This window comes from Dipodomys merriami, unplaced genomic scaffold (genome assembly GCF_024711535.1).
Source record: "Dipodomys merriami isolate MVZ:Mamm:240054 unplaced genomic scaffold, mDipMer1.0.p SCAF_8, whole genome shotgun sequence".
Taxonomy (NCBI): domain Eukaryota; kingdom Metazoa; phylum Chordata; class Mammalia; order Rodentia; family Heteromyidae; genus Dipodomys; species Dipodomys merriami.
The window spans coordinates 49,743,734-49,770,377 of record NW_027206401.1 but is presented as its reverse complement, the minus strand read 5'-3'; the positions used below and the strand labels follow the sequence as shown (position 1 = coordinate 49,770,377).

Sequence of the window (26,644 nt, the reverse complement as noted above, 5' to 3'; positions counted from 1 at the left end):
CACCTATGCTAAATAAGGTCCGAGCAGGAGGCAGGGTCACAGGACACTTCCAGTCCCAGGCACTGAACTGACAGGTTCAATAACCTGTCAGCCAAGTGTCTGCCCCTGCTTCCAGGGATCCAGGTATGCCCATCACCTAAAGTGGGGGCATTTTCGGGGGTATCACCCTCTCCACCATGAAAACAAGATAACATCTACATTTCTGGAAAGCAGAGCCCGCCTAACTCAAGCTCTGCATTCAGTGAATAGCCTCTCACCTCTAGGCCTTTCAGCTGGGTGGACAGCCAGCCCCCCTTTTCCTGCAGAGGCACCAGGATGGCTGTGCTAGGCATCTGCATTTCAGAGTAAGCCAGAGTAAGCCAGAAGTGGAGCTGTGGCTCAAGTGGTAAGAGCACTAGCCTATGGGCAGTGACAAGGCTGAGTTCAAGCTCCATAGCTGGCACACATATACACAAAAACCTTAGTTTTATAATGGAAAGCATCCAACTACACTATATAGAGAGTATAAGGGTCTTGCTAGGTAGCCTAAGCTACCTTGAACTAATAATGATCCTTCTGTCAGTCTCCTGAGTGCTGGAATTAGATACATGCCATCATGCATGACTCCACTAAACTATATTTAAGACTTTTATAGGCTTAACAGATATTTGAATTAGTCAAATTTTCATGTACTTAATATGGTACTGTAGTAGTAAAATATTAAGAATATGTAGCAAATTGATTTAACTGAATTTTTTTTTTTTGCTATTTCTTATTGTCTTCCAACTCAAAACACAGCTCTTCCAAGCTGAGGGACAATGGAGTCAAACATCTCAGTGGAATCCCTGGCATTTATTTATTCAACTACAAGGAAACAGCTGCTGCTAATCCAATGTGGTTCTTTTAGAAAGTTCAGCAAAAGGTGAAAGATCAAAAAAGCTCCTCCTCACGAAGTTGCGAATCTGTGCATTGTAAAGCCAGCAGAAGCCTTGGTAACTGAGAAAATATTTTCTTCTGAAGTGCTTAGACTGTCCCAAATTAATGTCTGTCCTTGAGAGCATGCCATTAGTGCTGTACAGAAGAGGAGGACATCACAGAGAGGTCATTCCGACTGGGGCCTCATCCCCACCTCACACCTGCTCTCCCAAGAGCCTCTCAGCCTCTGGTCGCTCCGCTCCCTGTCTGCTTTCTGTAGCCCAAGCCCCACTGGACACTTCCCAAGTCTTCATTTTAAAGAGATGAAACTTCATTATCCTAACTCCAAACTTACCCTCTCTTAACCCCCGCCCCGCATCTCTCTGAGACTGGATCACACTATGTATGCCTGGCTGGTCTGAATTTGCAATCCTTTTATCTGAGCCTCCCCATTGCTGGGATTACAGTTCTTTGCCACCATTCCAGGTGGGTTTTGTTGTTGTTGTTGTTGTTTTGTCGGTCGCGGGGCCTGCTCAGGGCCTGGGTGCTATTCCTGAGCTCTTGTCACAGCTCCACTTCCTGGCTTTGAATCGCAATTCTCAGGTCTCAGCCTCCTGAGTAGGTAGGATTACAGGCATAGAGCCACCAGCCGCTCAAGTGCTTCCTTTTCTCTTTCAGCTTCTTGGAGTGACCTGCTTTCCTTTGTTAGCATCTTGGAGTAACCTGCTGCAGACTGTTTTTGGTAACAAGACATAAAACTATTATTCTTTAAAACTAGCTAGTGTTATAAGAACTCTAGGTCTATCTTTTCCCTTCCTCTTCTTCCCTCTTTTTATCTGTTCCCAAAGCTAGCAAGTTGCTCTTGTGTTTTTGGCTGTTTTAACCACGGAGGTTAGGAAACGACCCTTTCAGGCTTGGGATATGGACTCTTCTGTTCTGTCTGTTTCTAACTGGCCCCAGGCGGCCGGCCACGCCTCCTCCCGAAGGCCCCGCCCCCGGTTCCGAGCGTCCTGTCTCCATGGTTACGCGTCAAGCACGCACAGCGCGTAGCAGCCGCTCAGGGAGCCCGGGCGGGCTTGGCCGGCAGCCGGGATTCAGGACTCCTGCTTTGACTCTGGTCAAGGTCGGCTCACTCGGGTCGGCGCACTTGAGCTGCAGGCGTACCCCGAGAGCACACAGAGCGTCAGGCAGCGAGCAGAGCCGGGGCTGCGGAGGGGCCCGTCGACCCCGAGCGGAAACGGCGGTGACTTCCTTCGGAGGCGCCCAAGTCCTTAGGTGAGACCTTATCGACCCCGCTGGCGCCACTCGCTCTCCCGGCAACCGAAGGAGCGTCCTTAGCAACCGCGGTGTCTGCCACTAGAGCGCATGCGCCGCGGAAATACCTTTCCGACATCCCTCCCCAAAGGAGAAAAAAAAAACAAAAACATGGCCACACCCCTGCGCACTTACAATTTTTTTGAGTACTTGTAACTGGTATAAGTTACTTTTTAAAACTATTTGACAATTAGTAAATAAAATGCAGTAAGAGTAACCTTGCTTTTCAGATGAGGAATCTACCTACTACAGGGGCGATCAAGTGTGCACACTGCTGGACAGCGGTTGGGTCACATCAGAATCTTGGCCATCTGGCCTGTAACTGGGCAAAACGCCCAATGGCGCTTTACCTATTTCATACGACTCCAGTAACGCTGATTTAACTTTACATTCCGTAACCTTTATTACATGTGCCAAACGATCCGTGTAAGTGACACTCGGGAAAATCAGGAAGCTTGATTAGAACCACTCTTGCCTCGTTTATCATCAGTGTAACTAATTAGGAGTTCCTTTTCTGTTATGGTGTACAATTCCCTTAATACGTTTTGAATGCCCTTGTGGTTTCCCGAAATAAAATCCAGACCTCAACTTGGATGTGCAGAAAAGAGAAATCAGATGATCTGACCTAGAGTTTTTTGGTGTTTGTTTTTGTTTTTGTTTTTTTTTTAACCCGAGAACTCCCTTATGAAGGATCCCACACATCCATCCCAGGGGACCACACGCAGGCAGGCAGGCAGGAACAGGAGAAAGCTTATTATAAGGTTTATTAGTGGAGCCATAGTTTCCCAAAGAGGGAGCACATGGCACCCTTCACCATCTAGGTCAAGAGGGGCCTGGGGGTCGAAGTGAGGTAGATGGGAGTTCAGGTGGGTCTGGGTGGAGAGAGGGAGTGGACAGCTGTAGGGCGGGAACTCCAGGGCGGGGAGGAGCTCAGGTCTGGGTGGACTGAGGACCAAAGGTGGGCATAATGCTTACACCTTACAGTTATAAAAGTTCACTCAGAGAATGTTCTGGAATAAACTGTTCCTTGTCCACCTGTACTCTCCTACACAGATAGGAGCTGGCTTCTTACTAATTCTTTCCTCCCTTCCAAATACTTCTCAGCCTTAAAACAAAACAAAACAAAAAACCCTCCAATATATAAATTCACCTTTAATGGGTACCATCATTTAAGTAAAGAAGAAATTGGTCAATCTTTTGATAGCTCAGTTCCTTTTTGTCATCAACAAAGTCCATTAGGAGAGGGGGAAAAACGGGAGAGACCTAGATATTAAGAATTATAATGGGGCTGGGAAGGTGGCTCAGTGGTAGAGCGCTTGCCTTGCATGCATGAGGCCTTGGGTTCGATTCCTCAGCACCACATAAGCAAAAAGAAAAAAAAATCCGGAAGTGGCGCTGTGGCTCAAGTGGTAGAGTGCTAGCCTTGAGCTGAAGAGTGAGAGACAGCGCCCAGGCCCAGAGTTCAGGCCCCATGACCGGACCCCCCCCAAAAAAAAGAATTATGATAATATTATGACTGCAAATATGAGTGGAGAAATATGAAGAGGAGAAAATGATATATAAATGAGTGTATTACAAACCATTCATTGCTTTATGTAGCCAGAATGCCTCCCACGCAAGCTGAAAGTGTTATAAAGAACATCATACGGGAAATAGAGAAGGAATGTGCAGCCCATGGAGAAATTGTTTCTGAAACTCTGGTTGCTTTCATGGTAAGAATGACTTTTTTAAAATTATTGCTTTATTTAAAAAGTTTAAATGTGATGCCCATTTTCCCTTAAAGTTGGGCATAGTTTTCCTAGATGTTTTTTGATTGAAAACATATTAATCAAATTAGTGAAAGTACCTTTTAAAAGTTTGATGCTGTGAGGGGTGTATGATCACCATTGGGTAAAAACTTGCAATCTTCACGCGATATTGCCACACCCAGAGTGTGCAGTTTCTGATAATCAACTGTCAGGACCTTCGTTTCTAAGCTACATAAGATCCTGTCCTCTGGGCCCCCCAACACAGTGCCTGTAATTTAGCTTGTGGGTGAAGCACTGAAGTTCCTCTCGTGTACTGAGCCTAAAACACAGCTCTGTCATCTTTTCTTTATGAACCAAAGGCTACTGAGACTATTTCAGTATCTTTTAAAACACTTTTATTGTTATTATAAAGGAGATGTACAGAAGAGATACAATTACATAAGTCAGGTAGTGAGTATATTTCTTTCTGAACAATGTCACCCCTTCTCTCTCACTCTCTCCAAGTTTTTCCCTTTCATCCCACCCACAAGTTAAATAGTTCACCACAGTGTCCAGTGTGTTCCACTGCTGCATTTGTTCACCCTTTGTCCCTCCATTTGTGTGTCAGTTTGAACTTTAAGAAATGTTGTTTCCATTACTGAAGCAACAAAATAATAACAACAAAAAAGTTTCAATATTTTCTTTTTAGTAAGACTTAAAATAAGGTTTTGTCTTCATGAAGAATCCCTAAAGGAGAAAGATGGGAAAGAAAAAAATTCCAGTTCTTCCTGTTTCTTTTTTTAATATATATTTTTATTGTAAAGATACTGTACAGAGGGGTTACAGTTGCATGAGTAAGGTAATTTCCTATCATGCATTGTTACCTCCTTCTTTGTTTTACCCTTACTATCCCTTCCTCCCTAACTCCTCCCTCCCCCCAAGTTGTAAAGTTCGTTTTCAACATAGTGTCTTGTACATCTCATTGTTACAATGGGTCAACCTATATCCTTATTTCAGCATTTCCCTTCCCCTCCCCAAATTAGAAAAATGTATACACAAGATGCCTTCCTGTTTCTAAGCAGACAAAAATAAACTGGATGAAAGGAAGTTAGGTCTTTAGAACTGAGAAGACAGATTGCTTCTCTGTATGTAATTGTCTCAAAGTTACCATGTATAGTGTTATGAGCAGTGAAATTTTATGGATATATTAGTAAGCTTATTCTTTTATATTCCATGTCAAACTGAAAAGTTTATTTCTTCACTATTTTCCCTGTAGAAATACAAGCCATTTTACAGGGGGGGGGGGAAAGTCTTTAAAAAACTATTAAACTGTTCTTGCAATGTGTGTGGATTCTTCTCTTCAGACTTGTGTTTGTCATTAGGTCATTAGGACATTCCATAGGAATTCGATAGACTTTGAACTTCACATTTCTCACACTTCCAAGTTATTGCCATGCAGGTGAATTTCTTACTCATTGTTTTACACTTGGCAAAATGCATACTTAAATCTAAGCCCTGGAAAAATCCCTAGGTTTTTTGTTTTTTTTTTTTGTTTTTGCCAGTCCTGAGGCTTGAACTTAGGTATGGGCATTGTCCCTGAGTTGATTTTGCTCAAGGCTAGCATTCTACCACTTGAGCCACAGAGCCATTTCTGGCCTTTTCTGTTTTTGTAGTACTGAAGAATCAAACGCAGGGCTTTTCATGCTAGGCAAGCACTCTACCACTAAGCCACATTCCTAGCCCCAAACCCTAATTGTTGCTTTTTAAAAGAAACTCTTTTTTGTTGTTGTTGGCCTTGGGGCTTGAACTCTGGGCTTGGGCACTGTCCCTCAGCTCTTCAGCTCAAGGCCAGTGCTCTACCTGTTGAGCCACAGCACCACTTCTTTTTGTTTTTTGTTTTTTGTTTTTTTTTTATTTTTTTTTGGGTCCGGTCGTGGGGCCTGAACTCTGGGCCTGGGTGCTGTCCCTCAGCTCTTCAGCTCAAGGCTAGCGCTCTACCACTTGAGCCACAGCGCCACTTCCGGCTTTTTTCTTTTTGCTTATGTGGTGCTGAGGAATCAAACCCAGGGCCTCAGGCATGCAAGGCAAGCGCTCTACCACTGAGCCATCTTCCCAGCCCCACAGCACCACTTCTTGTTGCTTTTTTTAAATTGAAGACATTAATGCTTATATTTCTATTTCTCGTGACATTTTATCATTGTCAAATCTTAACTTCCCAGAGAATATTTTTTTAAAGCCTAATACTGGGCGTTGGGGATCACGCTTATAATTCTAATAACTCAGGAAGTAGCAACTGGAGAATCAAGGTTTGAAGCCAGCCAGGACAGAAAAGTCTCCAGATTCTTATCTACAAAAATGCTGGACTGGAGGCATGACTCAGGTGATAGAGTACTTACCCATTAGTGAAAAAGCCAGTTGAGAGCTGGAAGGCCTGTAGTTAAGCCTTGGTGTCAGACCACACCCCTCTTTGCTCTCCACCATGTCTACAAAGCCTGTCAGTTCTAAGTTTATAATAAATGATATAGAAGATCTTTAAAAAACTTTTTTTTCTTATAAAGGTGACTTACAGAGGGGTTACAGTTACATAAGTTAGGTAAAGAGTACATTTCTTTTTGGACAATATCACCCTTTCCCTCACACTTTCCTATTTTTCCCTCCCATCTGATTTAGAAGATCTTGGTAGGTTTTAAGAATAACAAGTTCTTCTGTGAAAAAATTGTGTCACATGTATGTTCGTTGTTAAAACATGTAAGTTCTTTGTTCTTAACAACAGACAATGGCAGTATAAAATATGCCATAGTTTCCTCAATTTAAAATCAAATCATTACTTTCAATCTGTTTTCCCATCTAACTTTTTTATCTCATATTCAAGTTTTGATGTTTATTGCTTCTTTTCTTCAACTACAAATGAAAGATTTGAAGAGTTGAGTCATAAGATGGTTAAAAAGATGAAGCCTGAGGTAATCATAAGTTAATTGTTGTAAAAAGTAGAAATGTAAAAGAATATGTTAATGTACTGAGTGAATCAGTAATGTGGACTCCCTTCTTCCTATCAGGTGAAAGCCGTTGTCCTGGACCCCAGCAATGACTTTAACACGGATAGAACCCTCATAAAAAGTGACGTGCAGAAACTTGTGAAGGTCAGTATCCAATAATGCTCATTTGAAATTACTTTTTTTTTCCCACTTTTGAACACAGTATTTGTGGTAGGTGCATAAGAAAGGCCCTGACTATGGTACAAGTAAATGAGGGATTTGTCCACTAAAACAAAATCTAGAAATGTAGAACCTAATGTTCTGGCTTTCCTGGGCTGCCATGTGATTTTCATCCATGATCACAAAGTAGTTCAACCTAGAGGTGGAAAGATGCGGAAGGCAGAGAGCAGAATGTGTGCACCAATGGGTCATCTCTCTCTCTCTCTCTCTCTCTCTCTCTCTCTCTCTCTCTCTCTCTCTCTCTGTGTGTGTGTGTGTGTGTGTGTGTGTGTGCGTGTGTGCAGTAGGGCTTGAACTAAGGGCCTAGGTATTGTCTTCTTAGGTTTTTCACTCGCTGGCAGTCTACTAGTTGAGCCACATCTCCACTTTTGGCTTTTTCCTGATTATTTGGAGATAAACGTCTCATCACTTTCTATCCAGAAAAATAATTGTTTTCTCAAAATCCCTCTATCTGCTTGTATTTATTGACCATAATATTGTAGGTGACCTTGGGACATTGTTTTCCCCTCTCCAGTAAATCTTTGCCCTCCTCCAAACTGGGGCTCTGTGTTAGTAAGGAGGAGCTTGTATGTTCCCACAGTATTTTAGGAATAATCTTGTTATTATTCTTTTACATTGAGAAAATTATAAATTTCTGGCAGATACTTGTACTATAAAGTTAAATAGTTCTACTTTAAAATTTAAATAATTCAATACAGTTTATGCTTTTCATTGCTAAAGAAAAATTAAAATAAAAGCAAAATAATCTTATAAAGCAAGTATATGTTTCTGAAAACAAATTTTAAGAAATAAGGTAGTGAAGCACCAGTAACTAATCCTAGTTACTTGGAAGCCTGAGGATCGTGGTTTGCAGCCAGCCTCCATAGAAAAGTCCATGAAACTAGTCAGCAAAAATAGCCAGGAAAAAGCAGGGTTGGAGGCCTGGCTAAATTGGAGACTACCAACAACCAACCAACCAACAAGCCAGAGTTCAAACCCTAGACTAGAGTTTTCTGGAGCATTTTTCCATATAAACACTACTCAGACTTAACAAGTAGATCGGGCTTCTTCAGCTAGATATTAACCACCAGGGTGTGATGATAGAAGTGAAATCAAAGGAGAGTACTTACTACTCAATATGTGTTGTTGTTGGAGTTGGAGTAATTTATAAAACCTGAACTTGTCAAGGAGATTAAGAACAATGAAAGGGGTAGTTGGTGAATAAGCTTTTATGTAGCCCTGTGTTTCTGAAAATAAGTACTTTAGTGTAACAGAACTCTTTATGGGCTGTTCTCTTGTAGCTCTGTGTGACTCGGCTATTGGATAGTAAGAATCCATCCCTGGATACAATTAAGATGCAAGTCTACTTCGATATGAATTACACAAGTCGAGGTAATGCATTTAAATATGCTCAGAGAAAAGTATGTTCAAAAAGTATCAGTATACTGATCATATTGTATATCAATCAATATATTGGTTATATTGTATTTCAGATAAGAAAGATTTCGTTTGGTTGATAATGAGTTTTAACTGTTTAATAAAATAACTAGAAAAAAAGAAACACAATATTCAATTTGAATTTGCCAAGCAAGTACTCCACTGCTTGAAGCACATACTCCAGACTTTTTTGACTGAGTTCCATGCAGGTTCTTGTACATTTGATGAGGCAGACCTTGGACTGCAAGCCCCCTGCCTCTGCCTGTTGTATAGCTGGAATTATGGTTGTGAGCTGCCATGCTTGGCTTGTTTTGTTAGAGTCCTTCCCTCTCCTAGGCTAGGCTGGAACCATCCTCCTATCTCTGTCTTCCAAGTGGCTTATGTGTGCGCCTATGTCTACCCTAATTTTGGGAGGCAGTACAGGACTTTGTGCTTGCTAGGTATGACTTGAGTCATACCTCTAATCCTCTAGTTTGTTTGTTTGTTTGTTTGTTTATGGTCCTGGGGCTTGAGCTCTGGGTCTGGGTGCTGTCCCTCAACTCAAGATGAGTGCTCTACCTCTTCAGTCACAGTGCAACTCCAGTTTTCTGGTGGTTTATTGCATATAAGAATCTCACAGAGGGGCTGGGAAGTTGGCTCAGTGGTAGAGCGCTTGCCTTGCAGGCCCAGAGTTCAGGCCCCACAACTGGACCAAAAAAAAAAAAAAGAATCTCACAGACTTTCTTCCCCAGGCTGGCTTTGAACTGTGATCCTCAGATCTCAGCCTCCTGAATAGCTTGGATTACAGGTGTGAGCCACTGGCACCTGGCTTTTTCTTTCAGTCCTTTGAAATGTTTTCCAAATTTGATGTGTTACTTGATTTTCTGTTATTATAACTTCCCATTATTGTAAATACTTGAGATCATCAAGTTATACAATGAAAAAGTTCATTTGGAGTCACAATATTAGAGGTTTCAGACCATAATCAGCTGGCTCTACTGCCTTGGCCTGTGGTCATGGCAGGAACAGGTGGTGGCAGAGCAAAACCACTCACCTCATGGCTGGGAAACAAAAGAGCAGAAGAAGCTGGGGTCCCCACAATCCCTCCTGACCCAGACACCTCTTCCTTATGTTTTCCCATCTCCCAGTCACACCAGGAGCCAGCGACCTGGCTTTTAACACATAGGCAGGCCTTTGACAGACACCTCCCTGAACCATGGTATTGGAAGAATACAATATTGTTAGGAATTTGAAATGAGAAAAAGATCAATGACCTTTGTGAAAGTTAAAAGTCAACTTAAGTTTTTATGCTCATACAAATTATGGTTCCAATCATATAAACTTCTTGCTTGCTTCCTTCCCTCCCTCCCTCCTTTTCTTGCTTCCTTCATTTTTCCCTTCCTTTCTTCCCTTCCTTTATTCCCTTCCTTTCTTCCTTCCTTTCCTCCCTTTTTTTCCTCCCGTCCTCCCTCCCTTCCTTCCTGCCTTGTTTAAAGCAGACAGAATAAGTTTATTGAAACTGAGAGGAAAGTAACAACACTTGCTGCTTGGCAAGGGACCCCAAAGAGCAGTCCCAGTGGCCTGCTTTTAAACCTTTATGGCACTAGTGTGTAATAGTTAGAAATTAGACCAGCCCATTGAAGTTCAAGTTTTTATGTGCAAATCTAACTGGTTTATTTTCTTTCTTTCTCTCTATTTCTCTCTTTCTTTGTCTCTTTCTCTCTTTCTTTGTCTCTTTCTCTCTTCTTTCCTTTTTCTTTCTTTCTTTCATTCTTTCTCTCTCTCTCTTCCTTCCTTCCTTCCTTCCTTCCTTCCTTCCTTCCTTCCTTTCTTTCTTTCTTTCTTTCTTTCTTTCTTTCTTTCTTTCTTTCTTTCTTTCTTTCTTTCTTTCTTTCTTTCTTCCTTTCTTTCTTTCTTCTTTGCTTTCTTTTTTTTTTTGTTGTTGGTCATGGGGCTTGAGCTCTGGGCCCAGGCACTGTCCCTCAGCTCTTCAGCTCGAGGCGAGTACTCTACCACTTGAGCCACAGCACCACTTCTGGTTTTCTGGTGGTTTATTGGAGATAAGAGTCTCATGGACTTTCCCTGCCTGGGCTGGCTTTGAACCGTGGTCCTCAGATCTCAGCCTCCTAAGTAGCTAGAATGACAGGCATGAGCCACCAGCGCCCAACCTGGTTTATTTTCTTTATAGTTCTTACATAACATATATCTGCCTCAAAATGGAATTGATTATTGAAAATTTAAGTCCATCCCAGTGGACAACCTGGAGGCAAGCAGGCACAGGAGAAAGATTATTACAAGGTTTATTAGAGGAGACATTTCCCCCAAAAGGGAACATGGCACCTGTCCCTATTCAGGTAGCAGGAGGGTCTTTGGGTAGGAAGTGAGGTAGATGGGTCTGGGCAGAGAGAGGGAGTAGCCAGCTGTATGTCAGGAACTCCATAGCAGGGAGGAGCTCAGGTCTGGTTATGCCCAAAAGTGGGCATAATGCTAACAACACACACACACACACACACACACACACACACACACACACACACACGGTATATACCATACATGTAATGTATGTATCATATATGCCATATGAATATATAATGTAATGCAGGTATTTATGATGAAAAAAAATCCTGTGTAGATCGCCTCTGCCTTCTCTGCTGTAATAGAGCCATTAGTAGTTTGATTTCTGTAAATAATTTATTATTCTGTGTAAAATAATTCTTTTGCTTTTCCTACTTTCTAATAGCAAGATTAGAAAGTGATAAAATAGTCAAAGGCCTGGAGAAGATTCATCTAGCTTTAGACATGTGAGAGTTCCCCTTTGCTTTGGTGGTAGGATTGCAGGTCTGAATGGTGAAAAGTCGGCTTTGGCCCTGTAGTGTGGGTGTCACCTCCTGTTGTTCAAGATGGCTTCCTGCCACAGGTCTGCCTAACTCCACAGGGAACGGGAGAGAAGAGGGAGGCAGTTGTCAGTGTAGTCCTATGTCATCAATGAAATTACTCACAGGAAATTTATCTAGGACCTGACTAGAAAAATGAACATAATTTATACCACAGGTGCTTTTAGGTGCAGATAGATAGCACGTGTTTATAATGTGCACCACAATTGTTAGAGCTGATGTGTTCAGGTCTTATTAACAAGTCAAACTACTTTAAAACTCTAAATATAAATGTATGAAACATTGTTATCTGTCAATTTTAGGAGAATTTCTTGAAGAACATCATCGGGTCCTAGAGTCTCGATTGAGCTCAGTTAGCAGAGAAATTACAGATAACAGAGCATATGCCAGAGAGGAACTGGAAAATCTCTACCGAAAGATTGTCAGTTATGTGTTACTTCGCTCTGGGCTTGGGTCTCCTACAGACATCAAGATTGTCAGAGAGACAACAGGTAAAAAAAAAACCAAAATAACAATTCTTTCCCAAAAGCAAATATAATAGGATGATTGCATTTTATAAAACATGTAAGAGTGTGAAAGATTGAAAAAGAATCGGACAGTGGTGGCTTATGCCTGTAATCCTAGCTACTCAGGAGGCTGAGACCTAAGGACTGGAGTTTGAAGCCAGCTCAAGCAGGAAAGTTGGTAAGACTCTTATCTCCAATTAACCATCAAAAAGCAGGAAGCAGAGCTGTGGCTCAAGTGGTAGAATAAATAGTAGCCTTGAGCAGAAAAGCTTAGGGATAGTGCCCAGGCCCTCATTTCAAACCCCAGGACCAGCACGTGCACGCGCACGCGCGCGCACACACACACACACACACACACACACACACACACACACACACACACACACACACACACACACACACACACACACACACACACACACACACACACACACACACACACCAAAAAACAAAAACAAACCCTACAGATTCATTTGCATTGTTCGAGCCCACACATCCCAAAGGTGAGACACTGTTCATTTCCTCAGAGTTGTAGGTATGAGAGGTAAATAAATGGTGGATACAAGGCTACAGGCTTTATGGGACAGGTGAAAGGAGTGGAGTCTGTCATCTGCACATGGCATTGACTAATCTGCAGAAAACACCCACATTCCTCCTTTCAAATGAAGAATAGATGGTAATGGATTTTGTATGTGTGTGTGTGCACGCTGGTACTGGGTATTGAACTCAGGGACTTACACTCCTGCTTGGCTTTCTCCACTGAAAGCTAGCTCTCTACTACTTGAGCCATACCTCTGCTTCTAGCTTTTAAAATTTTTATTTATTTATTTATTTATTTTGTTGTTGGTTGTGAGGTTTGAACTCTGGGCCTGGGTGCTGTCCTTGAGCTCTTCAGCTCAAGGCTAGCATTCTACCATTTGAGCCACAGCGCCACTTCTGGTTTTCTGTGGTTTATTAGAGATCAGAGTCTCACAGACTTTTCCTGCTCAGGCTGGCTTTGAACCATCATCCTCAGATCTCAGCCTCCTGAGGAGCTAGGATTACAGGCATGAGCCACCAGCACCTGGCTTGTTTCTAGCTTTATGACAATTAATTGGAGATCAGAGTCTCACAGACTGGCTTTAAATCATAATCTTTGGATCTCAGCCTCCTAAGTAGTTAAGATTATAGGTGTGAGCCACAGGTGCCTGGCTCATGATGTTTTATCTTTTTTTGTTTTAAAAGCATTAATTTATCTACTCAAACCCTTAATTAGAAAGTTTATTTTAGTTCTGGAGACAGTTTCCAGTGGTAGAGAGCCTACCTAGAAAGTTTGTTTTAATACTTATTGCCACAAGACTGCTGATGGGTCATTATTGGAAATGTTTGTGAGATTGCGCCGTTGCGCAGTAGAATGCTAGCCTTGAGGAAGAAACCACAGAACAGTGCCCAGGACCTGAGTTCAAGCCCCAGTACTGGCACACATAAAAAGGAAGGTGGCTCAGTGGTAGAGTGCTTGCCTTGCATGCATGAGGCCCTGGGTTCATTTCCTCAGTACCACATAAGCAGAAAAAGCCGGAAGTGATGCTGTGGCTCAAGTGATAAGAGTGCTAGCCTTGAGTTGAAGAGCCCAGGGACAGTGCCCAGCCCCAGGGTTCAAGTCCCACCACCACTAACAACAAAAAAAGGACATGAGGGAAAGAAAGGGTGAGCAGATGCAGTCATTATATTCATTATACATTATGTAAAAATTGAACTGCATAACTTGAGGGTAAGGATGGGAGGGGGAGAATAGGGGAGAAGGATGGAAGGGGTGACATTGATCAAGATGCATTGCACTTATAACCTAACATATAGGGGCTGGGAAGGTGGCTCAGTGGTAGAGTGCTTGCCTTGCATGCCTGAGGCCCTGGGTTCCATTCCTCAGCACCACATAAGCAAAAAGAAAAAAGCCAGAAGTGATGCTGTGGCTCAAGTGGTAGAGCGCTCAACTTGAGCTGAGGGACAGCACCCAGGCCCAAAGTTGAGGCCCCACGACCGGACCCCCCAAAAAAATCACATAACCTAACATATAGAATTGTGGACTCTTTGTACAATCACTTAATAATTATAAAAACATCACCATGAGACAATGGCACTTTTAATATTCCCCTGTATGAAATAGGATAAATTTTGCTATGTATTCTGTAATCAGGTATCATCAATGTAAAGGATTGCTTAGATTACATAAGAGAGAAAAGTCTTTCACTAAAGGAAAGAACCTTGTAAGTGGTGATAGATCTAGGTCATTATTTGTTTTTCCTGTGTCATGGTCTGTTCCAGCTGCCCTCCAGAGCGTTTTTCCTCAGGCTGAGCTAGGAACATTTCTAACTCTTAATCGGAAGGACAAGGAACGCCAACTGGTGGAACTCACCTTGATTGTGACTGGAATCCGCTTATTTAACCGGGACTGTGGGAAAGGAGGAGAAGGCATTGACAACTGTAAGTGTATCATTGGATGGACACTCCCCATTTCATGAAGAAAACACACAACACACCCTAGTGTTCCCAGTGGGGACGTTTGTAGTTTGTCTGTGTGTGGGGGGGGGCACCTGGGTCCTGTCCCGAGCTTTTTTTTTTTTTTTTTTTTTTTTGCTTAAGGCTAGTGCTCTACCACTTGAGCCACAGCTCCATGTCCAGGTTTTTTTGGGTGGGGGAGGGAGTTGGGTTGATTATTTGGTGATGCGTCTCACAGGCTTTCCTGCCCAGGCAGGAAACTCCATCCTCAGATCTCATTCCCCTGAGTAGCTAGGGTAACAGGCTTAGCCTCTGGTGCCTAGCAAGGTTTGTAGTTTTGATGATTCCTTAGGAACCATCATCATTTTTATTTTGCTGAGGAAAGACTTGAAATTATCAAGACCATGAAGCTAGAGTGGGAAAGGTACCACAGGGCCTGCTCTCCCCAGCCCAGAGATTGACATTTACTGCAAGTCAACCAAAAGAAGAAAAGTCAGCAACTGGAATAAAGGTGACCCTAGAAAGAAAATGGTACGAAAGCAGATATTTGCAAACCTATACATTTAGTAACGTGTAATAGGTTTTATGCATATTACATTCTCTTTGTGTGTATATGTGTATGCGTGTGTGCGCATGCACATATGCATGTGCATGTACGTTTTTGCTTGTACTGGAGTTTGAACTCAGGGCCCTGTGCTCTTGACTTTTTCCCTCAAGGCTGGCACTCTACCACCTCAACTCTCCCCTCCCCCAGAAACCCTGCTTTTTTCTTTCCTTTGTCTTCAATACTAGGGTTTGAACTCAGGGCCAGTGCTTGCTAGGCAGGTACATTGTCAGTGAACCACACCCCTGGACCTGTTTTGTTTTTGTGGGTTGGGATTAAACCAGAGCTTTGTACATGTTAGACAAGCACTCTTAGCTGCATCTGCAGCCCTTTCTGGGCTTTTCTCCTTAATTCTTTCTTGATTTCATCACTTCTGTCTTCTTATATCCTTTATAAACAGTGCCAGAGATTCTCCGTGAAGCAATCCCTGCCACCACTCACCACATTGACTGCCAGCTTCAGATTGCCCAAGACCTTGCATATAGATACACAGCTATCCTGGAGAAAATCACAAAGAACCCACTCTTAATTAAAGAGTTTCAGCCACTTCTGTTAAAGGAAGCACTATACAATGTTCGACAATATGAGATTTTCCTTCAGATTATTTTGGTGAGTTAATTTCATACGATCTGGTCTTTTCTATATAACCTAATGTCTTTGAAGCAGAAAACTAATTCAGAAGACAATGATAGAAGCTGCTTAGTTTATGTTGTATTGATAGAACTAAGAACTAAAATAGGAAGGGGCTGGGAAGGTGGCTCAGTGGTAGAGCGCTTGCCTTGCATGCATGAGGCCCTGGGTTCGATTCCCCAGCCCCACATAAGCAAAAAGAAAAAAAATGCTGGAAGTGGTGCTGTGGCTCAAGTGGTAGAGCGCTAGCCTTGAGCTGAAGAGCTGAGAGACAGCACCTAGGCCCAGAGTTCAGGCCCCACGACTGGACCTCCCCCCCCCCCAAAAAGAAAAAGAACTAAAATAGGAATGGAGAAGTTGGATTTTGATTTTGAGGGTAGAAGTTGGTTTTATAGTTGATATTCTTTGGAACAAGCTGTCATTAACTGATGGTATGAGTATATATATGAGAATAATTGTGGTGTTTGTTTTCATTTGAAGCAGCTAATATTATTTTTTTTTCTGGGCCTGAGCACTGTCCCTCAGCTCTTCAGCTCAAGGCTAGCGCTCTACCACTTGAGCCACAGCGCCACTTCTGGCTTTTTTCTTTTTGCTTATGTGGTGCTGAGGAATCAAACCCAGGGCCTCACGCATGCAAAGCAAGCGCTTTACCACTGAGCCACCTTCCCAGCCCGCTAATTTTATTTTATAGAATGTTGGCACTCAGATGACTTTTGTATAATTATTTGCCCTTATTGTAAAAACTTGATAGAAAAGATTGTTACAGCCATGCCTCAGTGGCTCAAATACCTGTAATCCTAGCAGAGGCTAAGATCTGAGAATCAAGGTTTGAAGCCAGCCCAGGTAGACAAATCTGAGAAACTCTTATCTCCAACTAACCAGAAAAAGGATGGAAAAGGAGGTATGGCTCAGGTAGTAGAGCACCAGCCTTGAGGAAAGAAGCCAACAAGTGTTCAAGACTCTGAGTTCAAATCTTGATACCTGTGCATGCATCTGATTGTTATAGCTGATGTTTTTATAATTAACAAGTCAAACTACATTAAAACTTTTAAAAAGCAGCAGTGCCCTTTCTTTGAGATGAAGAGCTACACAGAATTCTAAAACTAACTAGGAGCAGTGGAACATGTTACGTCAGAATGAAGACGGTCTTATGACCATGTTGGACAACTTCAGGTCAGAGAATTCTTCATGGCCAACTCTAAGATGGAAAGGCAGAGAGAGTAGTTTCCATAACTTCATCATGGGAAGAGAAATTCTCATGTCTATGGTCTGCCTGAGGGAATTATGAGCTAGGAATCATATGGACAAAACCTCTATATGCTGTCATCATTTACCCTTACATTGCCTCAGCTCTCCAATAATGGTGAGACTCGGTCACCAGAACTGTCCTTTGTACAAGCGAATACTGATTTCTTCAGAGATGTCTTCTGGCCTCTTTTACTTAACTTGCTTTTCTTTGTTTTTGGTGGACTTGAGTTTGAACTGGGGGCCTCCCACTTGCTAGGCAGGTTTTCCCCATGACCCATACCTCTGGCTTTAATTAATTTTATGTTTTCTTGTTATTATAGAGGTGATATTCAGAGGTGTTACAGTTATATGTCAGATAATGGGTACTTTTTGGACAATGTCACCCCTTCCCTTGCTCTCTCCCAGTTAGCCTTTTTTTCCTCTGGTTATTTCTGAGATAGAGGTGTTTTTTTAATTATTATTATTATTGTTGGTCATGGGGTCTGAACTCTGGGCCTGGGCACTATCCTTCAGAACTTCAGCCCAAGACTAGTGCTCTACCTCTTGAGCCACAGTGTCACTTCCAGTTTTTTCTGCTTATGTTGTGCTGAGGAATCAAACCCAGGGCCTCATGCATATAGGGCAAGCACTCTAAGCCACCTTCCCAGACCCTAGAGTCTTATCTTTTGCCCTGGTGCAATTTTCCTATTCAGACTTCCTTCTGTAGCTGGAATAATATGTTTGTGATGCCACACCCAGCTTTTTCAGATTTTTTTGTACATTTTTTATTGTAAAAATACTGTACAGAGGGGTTACAGTTACATGAGCAAGATAATGAGTATATTTTCTTTCGAGCATTGTTGCCTCCTCCTTTGTTTTTCCCCTACCATCCCTTCCCTCCCACCTCCACAAATTTTTTTTTTCTTGATAGCCATCATATCAAGTAGGTAGGTTACAAGCATGAGCCACTGTGCCCGGCTTAACTTACATCTTAATGAGTTACTACTACTTTTCAATGTACTTGATCTGCCTTTTCTCTTTACCTCGCTGTAGAGAATAAAGAGATAAGCATCCCAATGCCTTCATTGCAACAAACCATGGGTTGTGTTCACTGACCTCCTATCTGATTACCTTTGGAAGAGAGGACTGGAAATCAGTTACTCAAATCAGATCATCCTGTTGGCAAATGGCCCCTTGACATTGACTTTAGCCTCATAACCCATCAGATACTAAAAGGATTTTAGAATCATTTTGTCTTGAGGCATGGAAACTCCTACTCATGTTTGTTATCTGCATTTGGAGGACATATTATAAGCAAGGACCTAGGGAAGCTGTAGGGATGTAGCAGAGGATTCCATCCATTAGAGAGAGAGTCTCTAGCCTCCAGTCGTGGATCATATTCAGTTAGCTGACAGTATTAAATTCTTGTTGGAGTTCCACCTCTCACCACTACAGGGAGCCCATGCTGTCAGCGGATGGCAGGGACTCTAGTCCTAAATTTTTCACTTAACTCTGTCCTAAAGGCAGTTGCTCAACTTCCCTGTGCCTTGGCTTCCATATATGCAAGATGATCTGTATTAATTTGTGTTGCCATGACAAAATACCTCATATAAACAATTTAAAGGAGGAAGGATTTATCTTGGTTCATTGTTGCTTGACCCATTTTCTTGGGCAGAGCATCATGGCAATGGGAGTGTGTAGTAGGCAAGGTTCTTCACCTCATGGGGGACAGGACATAGGGAGAGAGGCAGAGACAGAGGAAAAGAGAGGCAGAAATTAAGAGAGAAAAAGAAGAGAGGGAAGGAAGAGGGAGGGAGGAAGGAAAGCAGGGAAGGAGAGAGGGGAGAAGGAAGAAAAAAAGGAAGAGAACAGGCAAGTGAGTAGCCATAACAAGACACAGACATGACCTACTTCTTCCAGAAAGGCCCACTTCCAGAAGTGAAAGTAGCATCAAGACCCCAACACGAACCTGTTGGGGACATATACCATTTTCAGCCCATAACATGGTATCTACTATGTGGATAAGGTAGAAGAACAGTGTCCGGCACATAGGCAGAACCCAGTAAATTGATGATGTGGATGCCAATGTCGTCGTCTATGACCATGATCACCATCATTGTGAGGCCTTAGCAGAGCAGTTCTTACTCCATTTTGTGAGGGAACAAGCTGAAGGAATGTTATTTCCCCTGTGCTCACATTATTAAGCAGGCATCTGTCTTAGTGTTCTGCCCTGCGATTTTATCCTAACTGTAGTAGGATCTGATTGAAATCTCTTCACTTTCTCTTTGCTGCTTACAGGCTTCCTTTCACTTGTTATAACTAGATACGGTTGATCTTTATAGAATGAGTATTCGTATAACTAATATTACCTCTTAGCTATAAAATACCTATTTATATTTAGCTGAGACTTCTTATCTTTTTTTTTAAAAGTATTTCATTGTAAAGAAGCTGTACAGAGGGGTTACAGATACATGAGTAAGATAATGAGAACATTTCTTGTCAAACATGTTTTTCTCCTATCCACTTTGTTTTTCTCCTATCATCCCCTTGAGACTTCTTATCTTGAAGTCTTTGAATATACTTTTAAGTCAAATTATTTGAAGAGATATTGGTTAAAAAAATTTGAAGCATCGAGTTTGACTTTAAAGATTATCTCTTGCCAAAGTTAAATTGTTTATATAAGCATTTAAAAACCCAATTGTAGCTTGGGTAAAGTAGTTGTTTTACTTTGTCCAGATCAGGATTTTACCTAAAAAGAAAATGGAGCAAGGATCACATCAATTCTGTCCTCTGTCTTGCTGAGAGAAGAGAATTCCTTCCAGCAGAAAATAGTACTGCAGTTGTAGCTTAGAGATGGATATAAGCTCCTAGCTAGCAAGTATGAAGACCACAGTTCAAAACTCCAATGTTGTACCCCCTAAATTTTAAAAAACCATACATCAAGATTTTTCTAGAACCCCACACTTTCCAGTGTCTCCAAGGTCTATTCACAGATGAGGCAATACAAAGCACTTTGATTTTTCCTGAGAAGTAAAACTCCAGGTGAATATGTTTGGGGTGTGTGTGTGTGTGTGTGTGTGTGTGTGTGTGTGTGTGTGTGTGTGTGTGTGTGTGTGTGTGTGTGTGTGTGTGTGTGTGTGTGTGTGTGTGTGTGTGTGTGTGTGTGTGTGTGTGTGTTGGTCCTGGGGCTTGAACTCGGGGTCTGAGTGCTGTCACTAAGCTTTTGTACTCAAGGCTAGTGCTCTACCAGTTGACCCACAGCTCCACAAACTTTCTGCCTGGACTGGCTTTTCCTCAAATCTCAGCCTCCTGAGTCAATGGGATTACACTGACACCCAGCCAATAATATTCTTTTTCTTGGACATCTAACATGAACTCTATCCTCATAACTCCTTTTAATGAGGACAATGTGGCATTATTAGCTCTAGGTATCACACTGGACAGCAGATCTGTAGCCTGATTCCTCTCACAAAACCCCAACTCCCTATTCTTCTCCTCTCTAGCTATATGCATTTTTCCAGACTTGTTGAAAATTATGCATGAAAGACAGTATGAGGAACTTATACATTTTTATAAAACAGAACAAAAGAGACAAGAAAATATGCTGGTATCATAGATATCCCATAGACATTTGACCAGACTACGATAAAATTTTTAAGTGACAGTATTCATGGAGAACTGACATTACAACAATGAACTGCCCTTGTGAATACATTCTCTTTGGTAAGATTTAAGTAGAGTGACTATTCTAGATATTATTAGGAAAAGTCAAGAGGTCCCATGTACCTGCCCACTTCATGATGAGACCCTGCAAACCCAGCTGGGGGGGGGGAGGCTGGGGCCCTAGACTGGCGTCCATTGTAGATGATGTAAGTGTCCTGTGTTAAATGCGGCTTTTGCCTTGGGAACACAGTGCAGACTTGAGTGTTTCTTGTTGAACAATCCAAAATCTTTGAAGATGTCACTGCATTGTCATATTTGATTGCTAAAACAAAACAAGTGGGAAGATGTGTTAGATGTGACAATGTTTTTTGCAACAATTAAACATGAAAAGGGAAACATTTAAATAGCATTATGGATAAATAAAGCAGAGTTCTATTTATGAGCAAAACTTTCCTTAGATGAAATATGTTAACACTGCTGTTTCTTATGAAGTAATGACTGTTTGAGTAATTAATGATTTGGAAACAATTCCTTCATAATTCATGCATTTTTGTTATTTAAAACTGGGGATACAATTATTTAAAACTGGGGATACAGTTCAGTGGTAGAGCACTTACCTACTTATGTGTAAGGTCCCGGATCTGATAAAAACAAACAAGTGCAGGAAAGATTACAGAATAGAATTAAACTCTATGTTGAAATTTTTGTCTCTTCGGGTATAGAGGTACACTCCTGTAATTCCAGCACTCCACAGGCTGAGGCGGAAGAATTATGAGTCTAGGGCAGCCTGGCCTAAATAGCAAGACCCTGTCTGAAGGGGAAAAAGAGAAAGAAAAAAATATTACTAGTTTACACTGTACTAACAAACATTTCTGGCCCTACCTGAGGTCATGCAGTAGGATGGGTAAGGGTTGGGCTCTGTGCTTGGAGTCAGCTTACCTTTCTGTCCTTCAGCATTTTATTCTCACCTGTACTGCGCTTACTAAATGTTGTTTAGCACCTGGTAAAACAAATAGTTGTTAGTATTTCAACTTTAGCATTTGGCAACTAGTTTTCACATTGTTGTATCAGAACCATAGTTTTATCAGAAATGCAGTGAGTTTTATTTATTGTTGTGGTTTCTGTGTGTGTGTGTGTGTGTGTGTGTGTGTGTGTGTGTGTGTGTGTGTGTGTGTGTGTATTGGCACTGGGTATTGAATGCAGAGATTTTGCTTATCTATGTTGTTCAAGGCTAGTCTTCTACCCCATGAGCCACACCTGTCTGGCTTTTTGCTGGTTTATTGTAGATGAGTCTCTCAGATTTGTCTGCCTGTGTGGGCTTTGAACCTTCAGATCTCCGCCTCTGGAATAGATAGGTTTACAGGTGTAGCCACCAGTACCCGGCTACAGATGTGTGTGTGTGTGTGTGTGTGTGTGTATGTGTGTGTGTGTGTGTGTGTGTGTGTGTGTCTATCTGTATGTCTCTGTGTGTGTGTGTCTGTGTGTGTCTCTCTCTGTGTGTGTTGTGTGTCTGTGTGTCTGTGTGTGTGTGGTTTTGTTTTGTTTTTTGATGCCGTGACTTTAAAGTTTCTATATAATTTATTAAATCTTGGTATCAAAACCATTTTCAGTGGTACATTTTGTGAGAGTTATCAAGGTAAATGGGAAAATACTAACCACACAACTATGCCAAATGGATTCCCAGAAGTCTGTATCTCAGGAGGATAGCTAGGTTTAATATCTCAAATATACATTTGAGAAAAATTCTACCCACTATATTCCAAAGGATTCCTTGAGGCTACAAACAGTAGTGGAGCATCGTCAGTATTGCTCATGCTGTGGGTGTTGAGGGAGCCATGGAGAGTGGCCCCTGCTGTCACTGAGGCCAGAGTCACAGTGTCACTGCTACCCAGGCTGGGGGAGGGGAGCAGGTTGGGCTTAAAACACATGGACTTCTTCCACTGAAACGATGAAAACATTAATGCAACTATATTCTTCACAGTCAGATATAATTGGTTGTGCTCAAGAAGTGGAAAAGATGATAAGGCAGTTGGGAGCCCAGATGGAACAATTAAAAATGACTGTAAAGTCAAAGACAGCTGTCCCAACCTCCCAAGTCTTTGTAAGTATTTGTAATCAACTCTAACCTTTTTTTTTTTAATGGTGCTGAGCAAGCAGGGCAAGCTCATGCTAGGCAAGTGCTCTACCACTGATATACAATCCTGCTGATGGCTTATGTCCTAGGTGCTGTCCCTGAGATAATTTTGCTCAAACTAACACTTTACTACCTGAGCTACAGTTCCATTTCTAGCTTTTTGGTGGTTAATTGGAGATGTGTCTCACTGACTTACCTGCAAGGGCTGACTTTGAACCTTGATCCTGAATAGCTAGGATTACAGACATAAGCCATCAGCACCTGGCTTTTGGTTTCTTTTTGCAACAGGGTTCATATGGAATCCAGACAGAACTCACTACATAGCCCAGGCTTACCTCTAACTCATGATCCTTCTGGCTCTGCCTTTGAGCACTACTTTTCATAGCATAACTTTGATCTCCTTAAAAGCAAACTTACTTTTAAAGTAGAATTTAGATACACAATATAGATTAAAGTAGAATTTTGATATAGAAAATTCCATTTCACTGACGAAATGGTATATCTTTGCAGCTTTTGCTGCACCAAGTATTGAAGGTAAAAACAAAATGAAATACGTGATTTTTGAAAATACTGCAGATTTTCAAGTACAGTACTTTCGTGACTAAAAAGCAATATGTTTCAGGTAAACGTAATCTGTGGAAAAGAGCTCAGGAAAAAGGAATTATGGATATCAGATAAGGATTGTCTTTCTCAACACCAAGCAAAACAAATTCTTTGAAATAAAATACAAGTTTATTTTCTTATAAATCAAACTTCTATCTAGAGCCTGTTGTGCAATTTCCCAAAACTTTCACTTAAGAAAGGATGAGTTTCTTTACAAAGGACAACTATACTTAGTTTTTAATGTATTTTTATTATTGTAGAGATGATGTACAGAGGAGTTACTGTTACATAAGTCGGGTAATGAGTACATTTCTTTTTGAATCATATTACTCCTTTCTTCACTTTCTCCCAGTTTTCCCCTCCTATTTCTACCCACAAGATGTATAGTTCATTTTCCACATAGTGTCTAGTGAGTACCACTGTTGCATTTGTTCACCTTTTTTTCCACCTTTTCTGTGCTCCCCTTACCATTCCAAAGACAAACTGACAAACAAGCAAAAGGAAAGATGACACAAACAGCAATAACAACAAAATATCTCATTTCCTTTTCTTGGAGTTCATTTTGTAAAGTATTATTATTATTTTTTTTTTTTTGTCGGTCGTGGGGCTTGAACTCTGTCCCTCAGCTCTTCAGCTCAAGGCGAGCGCTCTACCACTTGAGCTACAGCGCCACTTCCAGTATTATTTTATATAATCATATGCCAATAGCTATTGAGCCTCTGTGATCCACTGCTATTAATATCTCACTGTGGTCTCACTGTGTGAATGTCTAGAGACCTGTATAATTTATTATTTCCCAGTGTATTTTTTTAACCATCCAGTGTGTTTACTTGTAGATTGATAGGCACATTCTAGTTACCACAAATGATAGACACCATGTAACCTATAGTTTTGGGGATGTGACTTAATTTGCTTAATATAATTTTTTAAGTCTGTCCATTTCCTTATGAATGGTACAATATCATTCTTTCTAGTGGAAATGTACAATTCCATTGTGTATATATACTACATTTTCTCAATCCATTCATCCACTGAAACACACCCTCCACCAGAATCAATTCTAAATGGATGAAAGACCAGATACCATGAAACTATTACAAGAAGTGATAGAAGAAACACTAGGGCTCCTTGGCATGGTCAAAACTTCCTAAGTAAAAATCCAGAATCACAACACATCAAAGAAAGACTGGATACAAAGGATCTCATCAAACGGAAGAGTTTCTGTACGGCAAAGGACATAGCTAGCAAGATAAATAGAAAGCCCACAGAATGGCAGAAGATCTTTACCAGCTATGCATCAGACAAGAGCCTCATATCTGAAATATACTTAGAGCTCAAAAAATTAAACCCCTGTGCTGGAAAGGTGGCTCAGTGGTAGAGCACTTGCCTCACATGCATGAGGCCTTGGGTTCGATTCCTCAGCACCACATAAGCAGAAAAAGCCAGAAGTAGCACTATGGCTCAAGTGGTAGAGCCTGCTAGCCTTGAGCTGAAGAGCTGAGGGACAGTGCTCAGGCCCAGAGTTCAGGCCCCACGACCGACAAAAATAAAAATAAAAATAAAAATAAAAACCCTCAAAAAATCAACTACCTAATTAATAAATAGGCTAAAGACTTAAAGAGAGACTTTTCAGAGGAAGAAATAAGAATGACAATAGACGATAGACACATGAAGAAATGTTCAACATCTCTGTCCATAAAAGAAATGCCAATCAGCCGGGTGCCGGTGGTTCATGCCTGTAATCCTAGCAACTCAGGAGGCTGAGATCTGAGGATCCATGGTTCAAAGCTAGCCCAGACAGGAAAGTCCTTGATACTCTTACTTCCAATTAACCACCAGAAAACTGGAAGTGGTGCTGTGGCTCAAGTGGTAGAGTGCAGCCTTGAGCACATAAAACCCTGGTCTAAGCCCCAGTACCTGCACATACACACAAAAAGGAATGCAATGACTTATCCATCTTTTCACACATTACATTGTGGGTTATTTTTCTCTCCCTCAGCCCATCTTCACTGCACTGGCCACCCTTTGGACAAGCTTTCAGGATGAGACTGTTTTGATTAGTGTCCTCAGTAACCTGACCACACACCTGGAGCCATTCCTGGGCACTCATGAACTGCTTTTTCCTAACAAAGTCATGAAAGAACTTCTTAAAGATGTGACTGTGAAGACAGATGTGTACAGAATCAAAGAACACATGGGTAATGAAGGCCACCCTTCACTACTCCTCCTCTGTAGCAGTTCTCTAGGATAAACTCACTTTTTCTTTAATATTTTCATATTACAGGTTTCTGAGAAAGCACCGAGTGTCTTTCTTGATTGTAAAATACTACTGTTCATTTTTTAAAATTGTGGCAAGTACAAAGTATGTAAATTTTAAACAGCAATGACCATTCTGAATGTTATTCTTCATATTTTGCTGGACAATGATTATATGCATATATTGTAGAGTTATTAGAGGCTTTATTACTATTATTATTAGTATTATTTTGGTGGTGTTGGGATTTGAACTCAGGGCATTATGCTTGATAAGCAACTATCCTGCCACTTAAATTATACCTCCAGCCTTTTTTGCTTCAAACAGGGTATAACAACTTCCAGTATGGGCCTCCAATTGAGATCCTTCTGTCTCTGTCTAGATGGCATAATAGGCATGAGACACCACACCCAATCCCTAGAAGTTTTATTCTTGATGTGTATATAGTAGGAAAAGATATTAATCTTTGCTATAGTTCTTAGAAATAAATCCCTAGTTTTCTGGAATGCCATTGCTAAGTATTTACCTCAGATCAAGTTAAGAATTTATAAACCAATACATTTGTCCCTGTAAAATTAGTTAAGCTTATTTTAGGCCCTTCAAGAGATATGCTGATTCTTATAGATAAACTGCCTTTATTGACAAACTTTTATCCTTTCAGTCTTTTCTATCTTTTTTTTTTTTGCTGGTCATGGGGCCTGAACTCTGGGTCTGGTCGCTGTCCCCCAGCTCTTCAGCTCAAGGCTAGTGCTCTACCACTGGAGCCACAGCGCCACTTCCGCCTTTTTCTGTTTATGTGGTGCTGAGGAATCGAACCCAGGGCCTCATGCTTGCAAGGCATGCACTCTACCGCTGAGCTACCTTCCCAGCCCCAGTCTTTTCTATCTTAAAGACAGTTCAAAATTTATGAGAAATGCCAGTGTAGAGTCTGGGCCTTGAGTTATTACCTAAAATTAAAGTTTTGCCAGAATATGAAATTAGATAATGTATCAATTTCCTTTTCAAATCCTATTTGGGTAAAAATAGAAAAATGTGGCAATAATTCCCTTTCTTATATATTGAAGTGTATATAAATTGAACACTCAAAAGTATCTTGTGTTGGGTGCTAC

General features: G+C 41.4%; 1 protein-coding gene and 1 non-coding gene across 3 annotated transcripts in view; both read left to right on the top strand.

Annotated features, from left to right (window-relative positions):
• Window positions 1-1,954: 1,954 nt before the first annotated feature.
• Cfap206 (cilia and flagella associated protein 206) overlaps window positions 1,955-26,644 on the top strand; it is a 48,010-nt gene continuing 23,320 nt past the window's right edge. The window contains exons 1-9 of one of the 2 annotated variants that reach the window (XM_070010925.1): window positions 1,955-2,169; window positions 3,808-3,920; window positions 6,992-7,075; window positions 8,431-8,521; window positions 11,742-11,930; window positions 14,247-14,405; window positions 15,425-15,633; window positions 22,526-22,645; window positions 25,281-25,479. In XM_070010925.1, the coding sequence (XP_069867026.1) occupies window positions 3,813-3,920; window positions 6,992-7,075; window positions 8,431-8,521; window positions 11,742-11,930; window positions 14,247-14,405; window positions 15,425-15,633; window positions 22,526-22,645; window positions 25,281-25,479 (1,159 nt within the window). In that variant the 5' untranslated portion in view covers window positions 1,955-2,169; window positions 3,808-3,812. Of the gene's footprint in view, window positions 2,170-2,566; window positions 2,635-3,807; window positions 3,921-6,991; window positions 7,076-8,430; window positions 8,522-11,741; window positions 11,931-14,246; window positions 14,406-15,424; window positions 15,634-22,525; window positions 22,646-25,280; window positions 25,480-26,644 lie in introns of those variants that run through there. The other variant, XM_070010924.1, reaches the window with a different exon arrangement.
• On the top strand, window positions 15,770-15,850 carry Trnaa-ugc (transfer RNA alanine (anticodon UGC)). Its single transcript has one exon. It is a non-coding gene; the product is annotated as a tRNA-Ala (tRNA).